The following is an 18,421-nucleotide window of genomic DNA, read 5'->3' on the forward strand; positions in this document are numbered from 1 at the left end:
CTATGCGTTTCCATAAATAAACAAAAGTTTTGGGGCATCTATATAAAAGGTGTTATCTCAGCTGGGCCCAGTGGCTCATGCCTGTAATCCCAGCACTTTGGGAGGCCGAGGCAGGCGAATCATCTGAGGTCAAAAATTTGAGACCAGCCTGGCCAACATGGCAAAACCCCGTCTCTACTAAAAATACAAAAAAATTACCCGGGCATGGTGGCGCATGCCTGTAATCCCAGCTACTCAGGAGACTGAGGCAAGAGAATTGCTTGAACCTGGGAGGCAGAGGTTGCAGTGAGCCAAGATCCGCCACTGCATTCCAGCCTGAGCGACAGAGCAGGACTCCGTCTCAAAAAAAAAAAAAAAGGTGTTATCTCTATAACGAGAGAAAAGCCATTCACACTGGTTTTGTAATTTGCCCTGAATACAGCAGCAACAATAACATCGGAGAAATTTAAACAGTTGGGTGGGAGGGGGACTTGTTTACTTCCCAATAACACAAATTAGGCTGTGAACGACTAAGTGTTAGTCTTGGTTTAAACAGCTGTCGACGGTGCTTAAACAACACAGCTGGCCAAAATGATCTTATTATTTAATTCCAAACACCAGGAAATCAGGAAAGTAAGTAACAGGTTAATTGAAAAGGCAATCTATAAAAAAGAAAACTCTTAGCCAGCTTGTAACTGTTTCCACCATTAATGTTTTAGAAGGCTTGGTTATCTCTGCCCTTTGGAGGCAACACAAAATTAAGCCTAAAATACGAAATAAGGAATATTTTCAGGGTTCCTCACTATAAATCTGCTTTCTCACTCAGAAGTACCTCCCATTAAATTCATAAAACATTCTAAATTGTTGAGAGCTGTCTAAGGACATCAGAAACTGTCCTGTTGCCAAGAGTTGTTTTGTTAAATTTGCAATACTTTTTAAACTGTGAACCAACAGTGTTTAAAAGTGAACCAACATAGGTTGGGAGCGGTGGCTCACTCCTGTAATCCCAGCACTTTGGGAGGCCAAGGCAGGTGGATCACCTGAGGTCAGGAGTTTGAGACCAGCCTGGCAAACATGGTGAAACCCCATCTCTACTAAAAATACAAAAATTAGCTGGGTGTGGTGGTAGACACCTATAATCCCAGCTAGTTGGGAGGCTGAGGCAGGAGAATCGCTTGAACCTGGGAGGCAGAGGTTGCAGGGAGCCGAGATCGTGCCACTGCACTCCAGCCTGGGAGACAAAGCAAGACTCCCTCTCAAAAAAAAAAAAACAAAAAAACAAAAAAAAAAAAAAAACTGAACTATCAATATCCCCAACACTAGAAACAATTCCTTTTCAAATGAAAATTACTAAGATGCTTTAAAAAGAAAAAAAAGCACATAGTCACAAATATCACAAATATTTGATCTCCTTATTATAAAATAATCGCTAATTTTGGTCCCATTATTTCAGTTACAGTAAATCAACAAGACACACCATATTACTTTTGTATTGATCTAGTAGCACCTTGTTATCTGTAAGAAATGTAAAGCAATCAATGGCAACTCAGCTGAGAAAATTTCATGGTTCATCCAAAGGCAATTACCTTTGAATTTAAAAAATAAGATGACTCTATAGATTTTTGCTCATTTCAAAACATTCTTATAATGCCATAATTTATATATCTAAGCAACTGCAGTCCATAAACCAGTCTCCTTCTAGATATTCTTCAAGAACTGTAGAATCCTTTTCTACTTTTTTCCCTTTCATTACAGAATAAATTAAGAACATGGTGTAGGGCCTGAACACAAAGCTTCTCATTTCTTGTTTTTGTTTTTGTTTTTTTTTTACAGGCTTTTGCTTCACTGATGTATACACGGAGACAAGCATTTTTCTGTATGGAGCACGCAGCCTGTATACAGGAACAACACGGACACACTTGTGTCCTAGTCTCAGTTTGACTACTGTGCTCATCAGAAACAGATGCCTGGGGATCTACTCCGGGTTGTTGTGAGGCTCAGGTGAGCTGAAAAGCTCTTTGAAAACTGGAATTACAGAACGATTCAACATACAAGAAAAATGACACGAAAGATACCTCTTAACTGTCAAAACTAATAACCTTCCTCAGCACTTAATCAAATACTGCTTGTCTATGTCTAAAATGTCTTTTGAGTTGCTGCCTTCCTCTCCACCTCCTACCTTAAACCCTATCATCTCTCTTTCAGTCACTGTACAATTACAATTACTACTATGTAAGATTGCAGCCGCCTCCACTTCACACCTTTCCAACTTCACTGTGACAAAAAAAAAAAAAAAAAAAAAAAAAAAAAAAAAAAAAAAAAAAAAAAAAAAAAAAAAAAAAAAAAAAAAAACTCATGGCCTTGACCCCCCCCACCCCCCCACCCCCCCCCCCCCCCCCCCCCCCCCCCACCTCTCCCACCCCCTTTCCCCAACTCCCCTCATCTGCCTGGCACCACCACGCTATTATGGGGCTGGTATGTTGTCATCTGAGCTCAACACGCTCCCCCTAACTAGACAGCACACTCTTGGTTAATCTCCAGCTCCCAAGAATTGAACACAGTGCCTGACTCAAAAGAGGTAGCTATTCAATAAAATGCTGAAAGACTCAATTCCTTCAGCTAACCATTAAAAAAAAAAATCAGTCCTATGACTTTATAGTCATTTTTCATATAAAGAAATGACGTAGGTTAATTTCCAAATAGGTAGTAAAATAATAGAACCATAGAAATTCAAAAGACGGAAGGATCATCAAAGAGCATGTTAATAACAATACAAATAAGACAGCCACTCTAAGTGTCATCTAATTTTTCTAATTAGAAAACCTCTGTAAAATTAACTTGATCAATAAATTAAAATTAATAAAACAAGTATATTTTTCCAGTTGTTCTAGTTTTAAATGCTTTTTAGCTGTTGCCTTGTTTTGTATTGTTAAAAATTTTTGCTGTTTAGTGTTTAATGAGACTTTAGTGTGTATGTTTTTCCTCATCTCTTTAGATGATTAACGACTGGGAAGAAAGAAAGTGAGCTATTACTTGGTGCTAAGCTTTGCATGCATTATTTCATGCTTACTCCAACCCTATAAGGAAGGTATTATTACTTCCATTTTAGAAATGAAGAAAACAAAGGATCAGAAAAATTAAGAAAATCACTCATGCTCAGAAGGCTGAGGCAGGGGGATAGCTTGAGCCCAGTTTTGAGACCAGCAGTGGGAAACACAGCAAGATCCCATCTCAAAATAAACAAATGAATAAAACCAAATAAAAATTGCTCATTAATATGCAGTTAATGAGTGGTTGAGCTGAGAATTTATTTGTCAGAACTTAACCAGTTTTTGCACCAGGAAAACCTTAAATATCCATTTTAAAACTGAAAGCCCTTCATCCTAGGAACTTAGTCCCAGGAAAACCAGGATGGTCACTTAGCCTAACGTGGACTTAAGCCCAACTCTGACTCCTAAGTCTGGGTTTCCATCAGCTCCATTACTGTGCCCTAGGTAGGGGGCAAACTAGCTTACCTAACCATAGTAGTATTAAAATTTTCTATAATATAAACGAACTGGTCAAACCATGAGTTTTAGTTTTTCTTGAGTCAGAGGTGAACTTTACCAGTTTGGCTGCTTTATGTTCTACAAAGTTAGCTATCTTCTTTCTGGGTCCAAGGGGTATCCCCATTTCCTTCAGGTCATCAACTGTACACATAAGCTTTAAAAGGAAACAGACAAGTGCATTAATCAATCTAGTGATAGAAGAACTGAAATGAGAATATGAAAATTATAAACAAACCACATCATCTAAAGCAATCTAAGAGCCACTTAACTTTTTAAAAGTTATTCATTTTATATTTAAATCATGCATTGGTTTAGGCTATAAAATCTTAGGCCTCCACACCTAAATCATTCTATTAATTAACAGAAAATACACATATGGTATACAAAATTCCAAAGCTGTAGTCAAGCATACGATGAAATATCTTCCTTCCACTGCTGTCCCAAACATAGAATTCTCCTCTCAGCAGCAACTGTGGAAATTTGCTTTGAAGCGATGTCTTAGGTATGCATAGCACCTACATGTTTTTCTCTGTGTGTATGGTCTACTATGCACACAGGTGAACTCTGCTCTCTTCGTGTAAGTGTACCTTAGAGATGGGTATCTCTGACACTGCATCATTCATTCAACAGCTGTACGGTACTCCGTTATGCAGATGCACCACAAATGATTTCACTAGCACCCTACTCAACACCAATGGTATCTCTAATGTTTTGTTACATTGAAAACACTGCTGTGAGTATCCTTGTAGATAATTCTTGTGTGAATATTTCTCTATAGGAAATATTCCTGGCAATGAAATTGATGAAGCAAAGGATAATTTTTATATTCTTAAAGATATTGCCAAACTGCCTTCCAAAGAGTTTGTACCAATTTACAGTCTGACCAACAATATATAACAATGCCTACTTCCCTTCATCCTGGCCACATAGCATATTATCAAACTTCCTATTTTTTCAAACTGGTAAGTTAAAAAAAAATCCCATTGTACTTTCAATTTCCATTTCTCTTATGAGTTTTCATATGCCAAGAGACCATTTGTTATTTCCTTTTCTGTAAATCATGTTTATATTCTTTGCCTATTTACGTATCACACTGATGTGATGGTCTTTCTGTAACTGATTTGTAGGAGCTTTGAATATCAATGAAGTAAGCCCTGTCTATAATGTGTGTTGCAAATGTATCATTGGCCTTTAGATGTTGTTTATGGTGTCTACTGTTATACAATTTTTTTCTTTGATGGCTTCTGGATTTTGCATCATACTCAGAAAAGCCTTTCAGATTATAAAAAAAATTGTGTTTTTCAATTTTTTAAAACATTTCAGTCTTTGTCTACTCTGGAGTGTAATTTGATACAAAAGTGTTTATTCTTAATTTTCAATCTACACAAGAAAAACAATTTCAAACAAAATGAAGCAAACTACGATCAGTACCAGGGATTCCATATCAATCTTTTCCTTTTCAAAAGTGCTAAAATATTCAGAGAGGCTAAGTGCTTCCAGAGTTTCTTGCAAAGTTAGGACTTCTTCATTTTCAACATCAAGGTCACACGACTCATCCAAAGTCAGCTTTGGCTCTTCAGGCATCTTTAAAAAAAAAACATGAAAAACATTACAAGCCTAGAAAAACTCCCATATAATGACTCCTGATCTACGAAAACTCTGAAACAATTTTGCTTTACAGACATATCATAATTTTAGGCACAGTACTTTGCCATTCAAAGTTTGAATATTCTGGCCAGGCCCAGTGGTTCACGCCTGTAATCCCAGCACTTTGGGAGGCTGAGGCGGGTGCATCACCTGAGGTCAGGAGTTGAAGAGCAGCCTGGCCAACATGATGAAACCCCGTCTCTACTAAAAACACAAAAATTAGCTGGACATGGTGGCAGGTGCCTGTAATCCCAGCTACTTGGGAGGCTGAGGCAGGAGAATCGCTTGAACCCGAAAGGCGGAGGTTGCAGTGAGCCGAGATCACACTACTGCACTCTAACCTGGGTGACAAGAGTGAAACTCCGCCTCAAAAAAAAAAAATTGAATATTCAGAAAAGTATGTAAATTTTATAAATCACCCAAGTCTCCATTTCCTATAATTTACATTTTTAAAAATCACAAACTTTCACATTTAAATTTATAACCCATAAAGAAGGAGAGTGAGAAACTCAAATAATGAGCTATATGATTCCATTCCATTTCTAAACTTCGGTGTACTTTAACATGTAAAACCAGTTTCAGGGCTGGACACGCTAGCTATTTTATTTGGGCCTATAACTGTACTCTGAATTTGGGGATTCTCTGAAGAGTTATTGATGCCAGCACTTTGGGAGGCCAAGGCAGGAGGATCGCTTGAGGCCAGGAGGGAACTCAAGACTAGCCCAAAGCAACCTAGTGAGGCTTCGTTAAAACAAACAAACAAAAGTTTCAGGAAACAGTTCAGACTTTCGAAAATTGTTCAGCTCCATAGACTCTAAATCGAAATGTTAATTGGCCACATACAGACGTACCTGCTTTTCCTGAAAATGTAGCTGCTTCACAACTCCATTAGCAACAGCAAGAGGTCCAGGGCACTTTGATAAATTCAAATCTTTTTGATTAGACAGGATGTCAAACAATATTAAAGAACCTACGAAAAAGAAATATTTTGCCTTATAATGTAGTACTTTTATAACACTAAATAAATTCTTTTTTCAATGTCTATAGTCAAAAGTCATACAGAAGTTACATGTTATTCAAGACTTGATAATTATTTTATTTTATCAAACAGCAGAATAAATTAAAATACGTAGCATTCCCTAGGTAATACTAGAGGTGAATATAGAAAAGGCAGAATCTAAACTCAAAGCATTCATTTCTACCCTTTCTGAAATTTAAAATCTGTAATTCTTAATTTTGCACTAACAGTATCACCTACACTGAAAGCAGTCATGACTCAACAAAAATTGTATTTAAAATGTGAACATTTGACAGTTTTACCTAAACTGTGACCAGCAACAGAGACACCTCCTTTGAAGTCTGGGTTCCGACTCATAAAGAGTGCATGCAGACGGTTTATCTCCATTCCTACTTTTTCCACAATTGTCTGACAGTAGGTGGGGCTGTTATAAAATAAAATATCTAGCAAAGTTTCATTGGTAAAGTGACGAAATCGACCAATACTTGGCAAAGTGATTTTCTTAATATTCCTGTTTAAAAAGAAAAATACAGCACATTCAGTCAGCATCTACCTGAAATTTACATATTTTTTAAAGTTTAGATTTTTGACTTCTGAAAATACACCAAGAAAACTCCACAGACGAAATATGAGTTGTTTCTGTAGATAGTCATTATAAATAAATCAAGATAGGCCAGATGCGGTGGCTCACACCTGTAATCCCAGCACTTTGGGAGGCCAAAGTGGGTGGATCACTTGAGGTCAGGAGTTCAAGACCAACCAGGCCAACATGGCAAAACCCCATCTTTACTAAAAATACACAAATTAGCCAAGTGTGGTGGTGTACACCTGTAATCCCAGCTACTCAGGAGGGTGAGGCAGGAGAACTGCTTGAACCTGAAAGGCAGAGGTTGCAGTGAGCCGAGATTGCACCACTGCACTCCAGTCTGGGCGACAGAGCAAGATTCCATCTCAAAAAAAAAAAAAAAAAAAGTTTAAATCAAAAGTTAGCCACAAGTCGTGGCACGCACCTGTACACCCAGCTGTTCGGGAGGCTGAGGCATGAGAATCGCTTGAACCCAGGAGGTGGAGGTCGCAGTGAGCCGAGATTGTGCCACCACACTCTAGCCTGGGTGACAGAGCGAGACTCCACATCAAAAAAAAATTAAAAATATAAATAAAGATAAACCAAAAAAATCTGTGCTGCCATATGTGGTGGCTCATGCCTGTAATCCTAGCACTTTGAGAGGCTAGGGCAGGAGGACCGCTTGAGCCCAGGAGATCAAGACCAGCTTGGGCAACACAGTGAGACCCCATCTCTACAAAAAATTTAAAAATTAGCCAGGCATGGCAGCTTGCGCCTATACTCCCAGCTACTTGGGAGACTGAGGTGGGAGGATCACTTGAGCCCAGGAGGCCAAGTCTACAGTGAGCCACGATCATGCCAGTGCACTCCAGAGCCTGGGTGAGTGAGATGCTGTCTCAAAAATCAGGTTTTTTTTTAAAGTTATTTGTGCCTATAACCATACTACGAATTTTGGGATTCTCTGAAGAGTTAGTTGCTATATAAGTCATATGCAAAGATTTCTATTTTATTTTTAAAGAGGGAAGATTACTCTTCCATTTTTCTTCCACTTAACTGCAAATCTGGACACTTGACAAAACTTGTGGGTCAAAAGGACTAAAGAGAATATCAAACAGAAAAAACAGGGCTACATGGAATGAAAAATCTTTCCTAATTTGAGAATGACCAAAATGAAGTTTAGGAATACACACAGAGAAAGAAAACACCCTTACAATAGGGCCTAACATAGACAAAATGCTGTTTGTAGAAATAGTTTTATTAAACTATGTACCCTGAAACATTACGGTGTTCACTAAAATCTAGACATGTGCCAGCATAACTATTACCTGTATTTATGATTTGCAATTGGGAGCATTCAAAATTGAGCAGAGTATTTTTAATTGTCACAGTGCCTGGTGAGCACTGCTAGTACTGAGTGGCCTTTACACTAAGGAAGTTAAGTGGTCTGCACTGCGACAGCAAAGAATTGTCCCGACAAGAGCATCTCCACTGAGAAACAATATTCTGAATCTGTGTTTCTCAGCCAGGGGTGATTTTTACCCTCCAGGGGCCATCTGGCAATTTCTGGAGACATTTTTGGTGGGATGGAAAGGCCATTAGGCATCCTACTATATCAAGGACAGCCCCCTGTCTAAACTGCTACAGATTAAAATTGTATTTCAAAACCAGCTAAAATTTCTTGAGATTCTCTTAAATATTTACAAAAGGAATGCACACACACACACAAAGTAGTGTGTAAACTTTACAGCCAATATTTAATCATATGTCAGAAGTATACAATTTTTAAAAATATATTGATTGAAGCTACAATAAACTATTTCATATAATGGTTTAAATTTTAAATTTAAATTTGACTAATTTGAAAAACAAGTTATCAAAATCCACAAACCTGTCCACACCTGTGGCGTCCCCACTCAAAGAACTATGCCAATGAACTGGAAGGAACTCCACTCTGCTTATCTTCCCATCATCTAAAGATTTCTTGAAATGTGTCTGCAGCAATTTGAGAGAAACCACCCTAAAATCATCCACTTCAAAAGAAAAAAAAACAGAGAAAATAAATTAAATTCTCCCAGCTTGACAGCTAGTCAGCAGTTACCTCAAATATGCCAGTATTTTTAATAACATAAAGATACATTTTTTAAAGAAAAAAATGAGGATAAGAGAATTGGTAAAATTTTTTAAAAAGAAAGGAATAAGTAACTTTTGGGAAGCTCTTTTAAACTTTCCATTATTGAAAAGGAATAGATGCTTGGGATGCATCAGTTTAATTAACCACCACTGCTGGGAGGCAGCGTGGCACCTTGGGGAAAGGCTCTGGAATCACACTGCCGGCTCCAGGCTCCAGGCCCTACTGACTGTGATAAGGGAGAATTTCACTTACCCCCACCCCTACCTACCTCTTCACCCCCAACCCCCACTGCCCCAGGCCTCAGTTCCTCATTAGTCACAGTAGTGGTGATAACACTGACAGCGCCTATACCCCAAAGGTTTATTTGTGAGGGTCAAATGACAAGACATCTAAGATACTTGGCATATACCAAATATTCAATAAATACGAACTATTATTATATGGACATAAAAATAAAACTTCAAAAATTTAAGTCAACCAGGCAGATTCATGTTTCCATTAAACAACTTCTCCCAGCTCACTGACTATAAATCCATTCAATGCAGAGGTGCTCCTAGCTGCTGCAGGTGCTCAGGCAAAGGCTGTCAGCAAGGCTAAATTACTTCCAAGACCCCGTCTAATTCATCAGTCTGGGATTTTATGCGTCACATACGTCAGAAGAGCAAATCAAGTACAACTTAGTATTTCCCACTGACCATTTAAATTTCCTCTTACAGCCCCCGCAGCAAGTAGTACACAGCTGGGAACTATCCTAAAAATGAATACTCCAAAGCTCTTCTATTAGTTCTCAGATCATCCCATGAAATACAATATACCCAACACTTACCACACTCAATAATGCTCCTAAAGCGTAAGTCACACACAGGTCCAATGCCATGCACCACAAACACCAAATGGTCAACTTGAGGCATCTCCCCTGTCAAAAAACATTTTTAAACATACATAAAAGATGGGAATTTGTTTGGATTTTCCTAATGGCAATATTCTAGATACCCCTTTTGTCATCACAAACTTGCCAAAGAAATTCATGACCCTTCAAAGAGAATAAGCCTCATTACCCCATCAAATTGGAGGAACAATTTGTCCCTCCCGGCATATAAAAGCGAACTAGAACAAGAGGTAGAGGCAGCAGGCTCTCTCTGTTCCTGGAAGCTAATAGCACATGATGAGCAGCAGGTTTGTATCTGTGGAGGCTCCACAACCTCGTGATGCTTCAGAACTCCCCAGGACACTAAGCCCCAGTGGAGATTACTCAGATTTCATATTTATTTTATAAGAAACATACATTTTATTGAAACATTTTACATACACTTCAATAAACATGAAGTGTATGTAATTGTAAAAATAAAATCCATTCTTAAATAATAGTACAGAAGAAACCAAAGCACATACACCAAAGCAGGCAATGGCAAACAATAGCCCACAGGCCAAATCCTACCCACATCCTACCTGTTTTTTGTTTTGTTTTGTTTTGTTTTTGAGACGGAGTTTCACTCTTGTCGCCCGGGCTAGAGTGCAATGGCACCATCTCAGCTCACTGCAACCTCTGCCTCCCGGGTTCAAGCGATTCTCCTGCCTCAGCCTTCTGAGTAGCTGGAATTACAGGCACCCACCACCACACCCAGCTAATTTTTATATATGTATTTTTTTAGTAGAGACAGGGTTTCACCAAGTTGGCCAGGCTGGTCTCGAACTCCTGACCTCAGGTGATCCACTTGCCTTGGCCTCCCAAAGTGCTGGGATTACAGGCGTGAGCCACCAGGCCCAGCCACCTGTTTTTATAAAGTTTTTGATGAAGGTGAAACCATTCAAGGAAAAACATAAAAATAAAATAAAGTTTTATGGGCCGGGTGTAGTGGCTCATGCCTGTAATTCCAGAACTTTGGGAGGCCGAGGCACGTGGATCACTTGAGGTCAGGAGTTCAAAACCAGCCTGGCCAACATGGCAAAACGCTGTCTCCACTAAAAATACAAAAATTAGCCAGGCGTGGTGGTGGGCGCCTGTAATCCCAGCTACTCGGGAGGCTGAGACATAAGAATTGCTTGAACCCAGTGGGTGGAGGTTGCAGTGAGCCCAGATCACGTCACTGCACTCTAGCCTGGGCAACAGTGAGACTCCGTTCAAAAAAAACAAAGTTTTATAGAACACGGATATGCCCATTTGTTTACATACAGTCTTCAGCTGATTTCACACAACAATGGCAAAGCTGAGTAGTTTGTAACAGAGTCCATATGGCCTGCAAAGCCTATCTGCTATCTGGCCCTTTACAGAAAAAGTCTGCAATCCCCACACCAGAGTAATACAAACCAGGGAGGTGTAAAACCACAAGCCTAAAAGTGTTGCCAAACCTTAGTTCCAACCAGCAAAGTGCTTCTCCACAACAAAACATATTTTAGAATCTATACTATGTGGTATGTGTATTTTAACAGAATTCTAAATTTAAAGATAAAGATAACTGTATGTCCTCACTCATATGTAGGAACTAAAGAAGTTTATCTCATGGAGGTAAGGGCAGAATGATGGCTACGAGAGCCTGGGAAGGGTCGGGGGGAAGTGAAGATAAAAAGGGGTCAATTAATGGGTACAAACATACAGGTATGTTGAAGGAATAACTTCTACTGTTCGATAGCACAGTAGGGTGACAACAGTTAACAATGATTTATTGTATATTTCAAAATACCTAGGAGAGGCAGGGTGCAGTGGCTCACACCTATAATCCCAGCACTTTGGGAGGCTGAGGCAGGCGGATGACTTGAGGCCAGGAGTTTGAGACTAGCCTAGCCAACGTGGTGAAACCACATCTCTACTAAAAATACAAAAATTAGCCGGGTGTGGTGGTGCACGCCTGTAATCCCAGCTACTCAGGAGACTGAGGCAAGAGAATCGCATGAACCTGGGAGGCGGAGGTTGTAATGAGCCGAGATCACACCGCTGTATTCCAGCCTGGCCAACAGAGTGAGACCCTGTCCGAAAAAAAAAAAAGAAAAAAGAAAAAGAAAAATACCTAGGAGAAAAGATCTGAAATGTTCCCAAAACAAAGCAATGATGAATGTTTGAGGTGATGGACATACTATTTACTTCAATTTCATCATTACACATTCTATGCATTTATCAAAACATCAGGTGTACCCCATTAATATGTATCAATTAAAAAATAAAAATACAAAAGTAATAAAACCAAAAAGAAAGATATGGCCAGGCACACTCGCTCCCGCCTGTAATTCCAGCACTCTGGGAGGCCGAGGCAGGCAAATAGCTTGAGCTCAGGAGTTCGAGAAAAGTCTGGGCAACATGACAAAACTTCATCTCTACAAAAAATAGAAATATTAGCTGGGAATGGTGGTGCAATGGCTGCTGTGGCAGGGAATTCTAGTAACTGTTTATTTCTTCATCATTCTAAAGAATGATGCTAAAATGGAGAGGACTAAAACAGACCTCAGTTCTAAACAAACTATACACACCGTCGGGAATTTCATCAAGGTTATCGTCAATTCCACGCTTTACAACCCTGGGCCTTGTCTGTCCATCTTGCGTGGTGCCCCATTCATCTGGCACTGAGGAGGGCTGGAACTGAACAATAACCTTCAAGATGCAACAGAATTATGACAAAGCTCATTAACAAATTCTTTTCCACTACAGGCTAAGTAGTTTAACACATAATAAGCTATACCTTAGAGTACGGAGAGTTTATAAATTATTAGTACTGTTCCCCCACAACAAACTTTGAAGGAGTCTTGCTAGTGTTCATTAACCACCAAAATTAAGCAAATCAATACCTTTCCAATGCTTATGTTGAAAATTACACAATTAAGTCAGAAGTATTACACCTTGATTTAAAAGCTAATAACATAGGCCAGGTATGGCGGCTCACACCTGTAATCCCAGCACTTTGGGAGGCTGAGGTGGGAGGATCACTTGAGCCCAGGAGTTCAAGACAAGCCTGCGCAATATGATATGACCCCATCTCCATAAAAAATTTAAAAATTAGCCAGGCATGGAGGTGCATGCCTGTGGTCCCAGCTTCTCAGGAGGCCGAGGCAGAAGGATCGCTTGAGTCCAGGAGGTCGAGGCTGCAATGAGCTGTGTTTGTGCTACTGCACTCCAGCCTAGGCAATAGAGCAAAATCCTGTCTCAAAATAAATAAATAAATAAATAAAAGCTAACATAAAACTCCAGGTTTACACGAAAGAAATCAAGGACAGGCCCAGTGCAGTGGCTCACGCCTGTAATCCTAACACTTTGAGAGGCCAACGTGGGAGGACCGCTTGAGCTCAGGAGTTCCAGAGCAGCCTGGGCAACAAAGTTAGAGACCCAGTCTCTACAAAAAAATAATAATAATAAAATAAATACAAAAAAAAGAAATCGAGGACAAGTAACCTGCAACTGAGGAGTCTTTGTCTTATAAAAACAAGTAAAGCAAAATACTTTAAAAATAGTAAGATTCTCAATTAAACTACAATTTCAATTTCAGTGACAAAAACATAATGACAAAACCCTACCACTTTTTAGGAATCCATTCTGTTAAACCAACTGTATTAAATTCAGCCCTGTACCACGAAGAAAATTTTCTTTAAAAAAAAAAAAAAGAATATATACTTGATGTAGCATGCAAAATGTTTATCTTAAAAAAAAAAAAAAGGTTAGCCAGGTGCATTGGCTCACACCTGTAATCTCAGCACTTTGGGAGGCTGAGGCAGGAAGAAGGCTTGAGCCTAAGAGTTCAAGACCAGCCTGGGCAAGATGGCAAGACCCCATCTCTGCAAAAAAATCTTAAAAACTGGCCAGGCAAGGTGGCGCACACCTGTAGTCCTAGCTACTCGGGAGGCTGAGGCAGGAGGATCCCTTGAGCCCAGAGTTCGAGGATGCAGTGAGTTGTGATTGGCCACTGCACTACAGCCTGGGTAAGAGAGTGAGACCTTATCTCTTAAAAAAACAAACAAAAAGATTAAGAGTGGTTACTATGGAGAGGAGAAATGAGGAAGGCAGAGATAGGAGGCTTTTATTTTTCACTTAATATCCTTTTAAACTGTTTACGTTTTGTTGGCATATGAATGTTTTTATTTTTATTTCAGTATCAATAAGGACAAAAGAAGTAGTTGGATTTTAAGTTTTTTATAAACTTTTCTATAAAAATAAATGAATAAATAAAAAGCCTATGTTCTCAGAAACTACTGTGTGCTAAGCCCCATGCTAGATGCTTTTGCATAAATTACCTCATTTCATCTAAAATATGACCCTGGGAGATCATTATTGCAGGTGAGGAACTTGGAGCTCAGAGAAATTAAGGTTGGCAAATGAAAGAATCAGAACACCAGCAATCAATATTTTTTTAAAAACAAGATAAACTCATAGAGACAATAAAAAGAAAAAGAAAAAGGACACATTTTTACTTGAAAGGTTAGAGCAAACCATATCAAGGGTAGACAGGCATACTACAGCCCACAGGAAAAATGTGGCCATCTGTTTTTATAAATAAAGATTCATTGAAAATATCCTACCCATTGGTTTACACATTGTCTCCGGCTGCTTTCACACCACAGTGGCAGAGGTGGTGGCTGCAACAGGGAACACATAACTTGCAAAGCCTTAAATATTTTGTCTCTGGCCCTTTATAGAAAAAGCTTGCCAACTTCTGATCAAGTGAAAAAAATTATCAAGCAACTTCTACATTGCATACTAAACTCCAGTTATCATGTTGCCATAAACAGAAACTTCATAAGAAATACTTATTTTATTTATTTATTTAGACAGAGTCTTGCTCTTCACCAAGGCTGGAGTGAGCATGATCACAGCTCAATACAATCTCAAACTCTTGGGCTCAAGTGATTCTCTATCTCAGCCTCCCAAGTGGCTAGACAGGTGCACACCACTATGCTCAGCTAATTTTTTTAATTTTTGTAGAGATAGAGTCTCTTTGTTGCCCAGGCTGGTCTCAAACTCCTAGCCTGAAGCAATCTTCCCACTTTGGCTTCCCAAAGCACTGGGATTACAGGTGTGAGCCACCACACCCAGACTGAGAAAAATTTACTTTTTGAGACGAGGTCTTGCTCTGTCACCCAGGCTGGAGTGCAGTGGGGCACAATCATGACTCACTGCAGCCTCAACCTCCCGGGCTCAAGTAATCCTCCCGCCTCGGCCTCTTGAGTAGCTGAGACTACAGGCACGTGCTACTATGCCCAGCTAATTTTCCTATTTTTTACAGAGACAGGGTTCTGCTGTCCCCCTGGCTCAAGCATTCCACTGTCTCAGCCTCTCACAGGTGTGCACCTCGCCCTACGAAAAATTTGTGTTTTTGTTTCTACGATCAGTGTGAATCATAGAAACAATAACTGTATTATCCAATATAATAATAAACTATTTTAAAAGCAATGTACTTGTTATCAAAACATTCCCACTGTACAAGTTACTAAAAATGAACAATTTATCAAACATATACAGAAAAATATTAAAATGAACTTAATACCTTAATATTTTAAACAGCATCATTACCTTTGGATTATGCATAACAATTGTCTCTCCACTTGGAAACTCTAATCTTCGGTGCCACTGATTAGTGGTTACAGCTTTTTTATATTCAGCCTATAATGGGGGAAACAACATATATTCCAATATGACAAATTTATACCACATTGAGAGAACGTATAGAGGAAAATGGTAACTATAATGGTGATAAAAATAACAGTAATAGCAGTTCTCATTTCCTGACGGGTTAACATATTTTTTATCACTTTACACATATGGTTGAAGTAATTACTCTCAATCACTCCTAAATAATAGGATCCCCACTATATAATGAAGAAAACCAAGTTTTAGACGGTCTGTTCATTTCCTAGGGCTGCATTAACGAAGTACCACAGACAGAGTGACTTAGAAAAAAAATGTATCGTCCCATAGTTCTGGAGGCTCCAAGTAGAAAATTAGTGTCAGGAAGGCCACCATTCCTCTGAAAGCTTTAAAGAAATCCTCCTTCCCTCTTCCTAGCTTCTGGTGGTGGCTGGCAATCTTTGGCTTTCCTTGGCTTGCAGCATAACTCCAGCCTTTGCCTCCATCATCATATGGGATTCTTTCTGTGTGTCTGTCTTCACATGGCAAGTTATATTGGCTTTGGGTACCATCCTACTCCAGTAAAACCTCACCTTAACTAATTACATCTGGAATGACCCTATTTCCAAATAAGGTCACATGCTGAGGTACTGGGAATTAGTAATTCAACATATTTGGGGGATGGGGAGACACAATTCAACCCACAATAGACATTTTAAGTACTGTACATAGTTGCTCAAGATGACACAACTGGGGAGCAGCAATGGGAGAACTGTAGTTCATTGCCACCCAGTACTGACTTTTTCTTTTTTTCATGTGGGCTGGAGCAGTATCACCGAGGACTTTCTGACTCCAAAATCTTCACTGTCCAACCATCTCCTTACTCTTCCTCCAGATACAGTCTTTTCTTTGGTTTCTGTAGGGCACTGGATCCAAGACCCCTCAAAGATACCAAAATCCGTGGTGTTTAGGTCCTTTATATAAAATAGCATTGTTTTTGCATAAAACCTACATACATCCTCCCTTATATTTTAAATCTTCTCTAGATTACTTATAATACCTAATAAAATGTAGATGTGATATCAATAGTTAAACTGTAATTTTTATTTTTTATTTTCTTGAGACAGAGTCTTGCTCTGTTGCCCAGGCTGGTGTACAGTGGTGCAATCTCTGCTCACTGCAACCTCCGCCTCCCAGGTTCAGGCGATTCTCCTGCCTCAGCCTCCCGAATAACTGGCACTATAGGCAATGAGCCACCACATCTGGCTAATTTTTCTATTTTTAGTAGAGACAAGGTTTCACCATATTGGCCACGCTGGTCTCGAACTCCTGACCTCAAATGATCCGCCCACCTCAGCCTCCCAAAGTGCTGGGATTACAGGCATAAGCTACCGTGCCCAGCCTGTGTTATTTTTATTGTTGTTGTTTTCTAAATATTTTCAGAGTATTTAGTTGAATCCGCAGATGTGGAACCTGTGAATACAGAGGGCTGATCATACTATTCTAGTTTCTATAAAGCACAAGTCTGAGGACTTCTTGGGGAGAGATTCAACACAAAGTAAGGGGGAGCCTCTGGCATACCCACAAGTCCTTTTTTTTGTTCATTTATTTTTTTAATTGACAAGTAAAAATTGTTACAAAGTCTTTTTTTTAAAACTAGTAACAGTGAGTATTTGACAGTCGTGTGAAAATAGAAGTATTTCCTTTTGTGTCTTGGACAATCATTGAGTAACAATTCCTCTTCATCAGACTTCTGTACTTTTTGAGATGGAGTCTCACTCTGTCACCCAGGTTGGAGTGCAATAGCGCGATCACAGCTCACCGCAACCTCCGCCTCTCAGGTTCAAGTGATACTCCTGCCTCAGCCTCTTGAGTAGCTGGGATTACAGGCATGCATAACCATACCCAGCTAATTTTGTATTTTTAGTAGAGACAGGGTTTTACCATGTTAGCCAGACTGGTCTCAAAATCCTGATCTCAAGCAATCAGCCCGCCTTGGCCTCCAAAGTGCTGGGATTACAGGCGAAAGTCACCATGCCCAGCCTAGTCTTCTGTACTTCTGACCCTCGTCTTCGATTAAAAAAAAAAAAAAACTTTAAATACAATTTATAATTTCTAAAAGCAAGGCCACAAACAACGATTAAAGAAAGAAAACTTTCACCATCTTAAAAATTATTTTCAGGCCACGTGCAGTGGCTCACGCATGTAATCCCAGCACTTTGGGAGGCTGAGGCGGGCAGATCACCTGAGGTCAGGAGTTCGAGACCATCCTGGCCAACGTGGTGAAACCCTGTCTCTACTAAAAATACAAAAATTAGCTGGGCGTGGTGGCAGGAGCCTGTAATCCCAGCAACTCGGAAGGCTGAGGCAGGAGAATCGCTTGAACCCAGGAGGCGGAGGTTGTAGTGAGCTGAAATCGCACCACTGTACTCCACCCTGGGGGACAGAGTGAGATCCTGTTTAAAAAATAAATAAATAAATTATTTTCTTTTTTTGTTTTTTTTTTGAGACAGAGTCTCACTCTGTCGCCCAGGCTGGAGTACAGTGGCGCAATCTCGGCTCACTGCAAGCTCCGCCTCCCGGGTTCTCGCCATTCTCCTGCCTCAGCCTCTCCGAGTAGCTGGGACTACAGGCGCCCGCCACCACGCCCGGCTAATTTTTTTGTATTTTTAGTAGAGACAGGGTTTCACCGTGGTCTCGATCTCCTGACCTCGTGATCCGCCCCCCTCGGCTTCCCAAAGTACTGGGATTACAAGCGTGAACCACCGCGCCCAGCCAAATAAATTATTTTCACTTCATATTCCCTTTCAATCCACAGCTTTATAGTAAGTATTATCTGGTAAAGATTCCACATTTCATTGTCGAAATGGTCTTGGTTATCCTTGACATTTTGATCTTCCACAAAAAATTTAGAAGCAGCTTGCAAATTTTACCAAAAAAAAAAAAAAAACCCTGATGTGAATTTTGATTGGGATTGCCTAAAATTTAT

The 18,421-nt window shown here is 39.7% G+C and overlaps 1 protein-coding gene across 3 annotated transcripts in view; it reads right to left on the reverse strand.

Moving 5' to 3' along the window:
- The window catches only part of SEC23IP (SEC23 interacting protein), a 49,163-nt gene that overhangs the window by 16,913 nt on the left and 13,829 nt on the right, over window positions 1-18,421 (reverse strand). For all 3 annotated transcript variants that reach the window (XM_030806273.1, XM_003255034.4, XM_030806279.1), the window contains exons 5-12: window positions 15,379-15,468; window positions 12,351-12,471; window positions 9,715-9,804; window positions 8,646-8,787; window positions 6,495-6,703; window positions 6,026-6,144; window positions 4,959-5,111; window positions 3,586-3,681 (exon numbers count right to left, since the gene is read on the reverse strand). In XM_030806273.1, coding sequence (XP_030662133.1) covers window positions 3,586-3,681; window positions 4,959-5,111; window positions 6,026-6,144; window positions 6,495-6,703; window positions 8,646-8,787; window positions 9,715-9,804; window positions 12,351-12,471; window positions 15,379-15,468 — 1,020 coding nt within the window. The remainder of the gene's footprint in view (window positions 1-3,585; window positions 3,682-4,958; window positions 5,112-6,025; window positions 6,145-6,494; window positions 6,704-8,645; window positions 8,788-9,714; window positions 9,805-12,350; window positions 12,472-15,378; window positions 15,469-18,421) is intronic.

Source organism: Nomascus leucogenys, chromosome 3, assembly GCF_006542625.1.
Source record: "Nomascus leucogenys isolate Asia chromosome 3, Asia_NLE_v1, whole genome shotgun sequence".
NCBI classification, from domain to species: Eukaryota; Metazoa; Chordata; class Mammalia; order Primates; family Hylobatidae; genus Nomascus; species Nomascus leucogenys.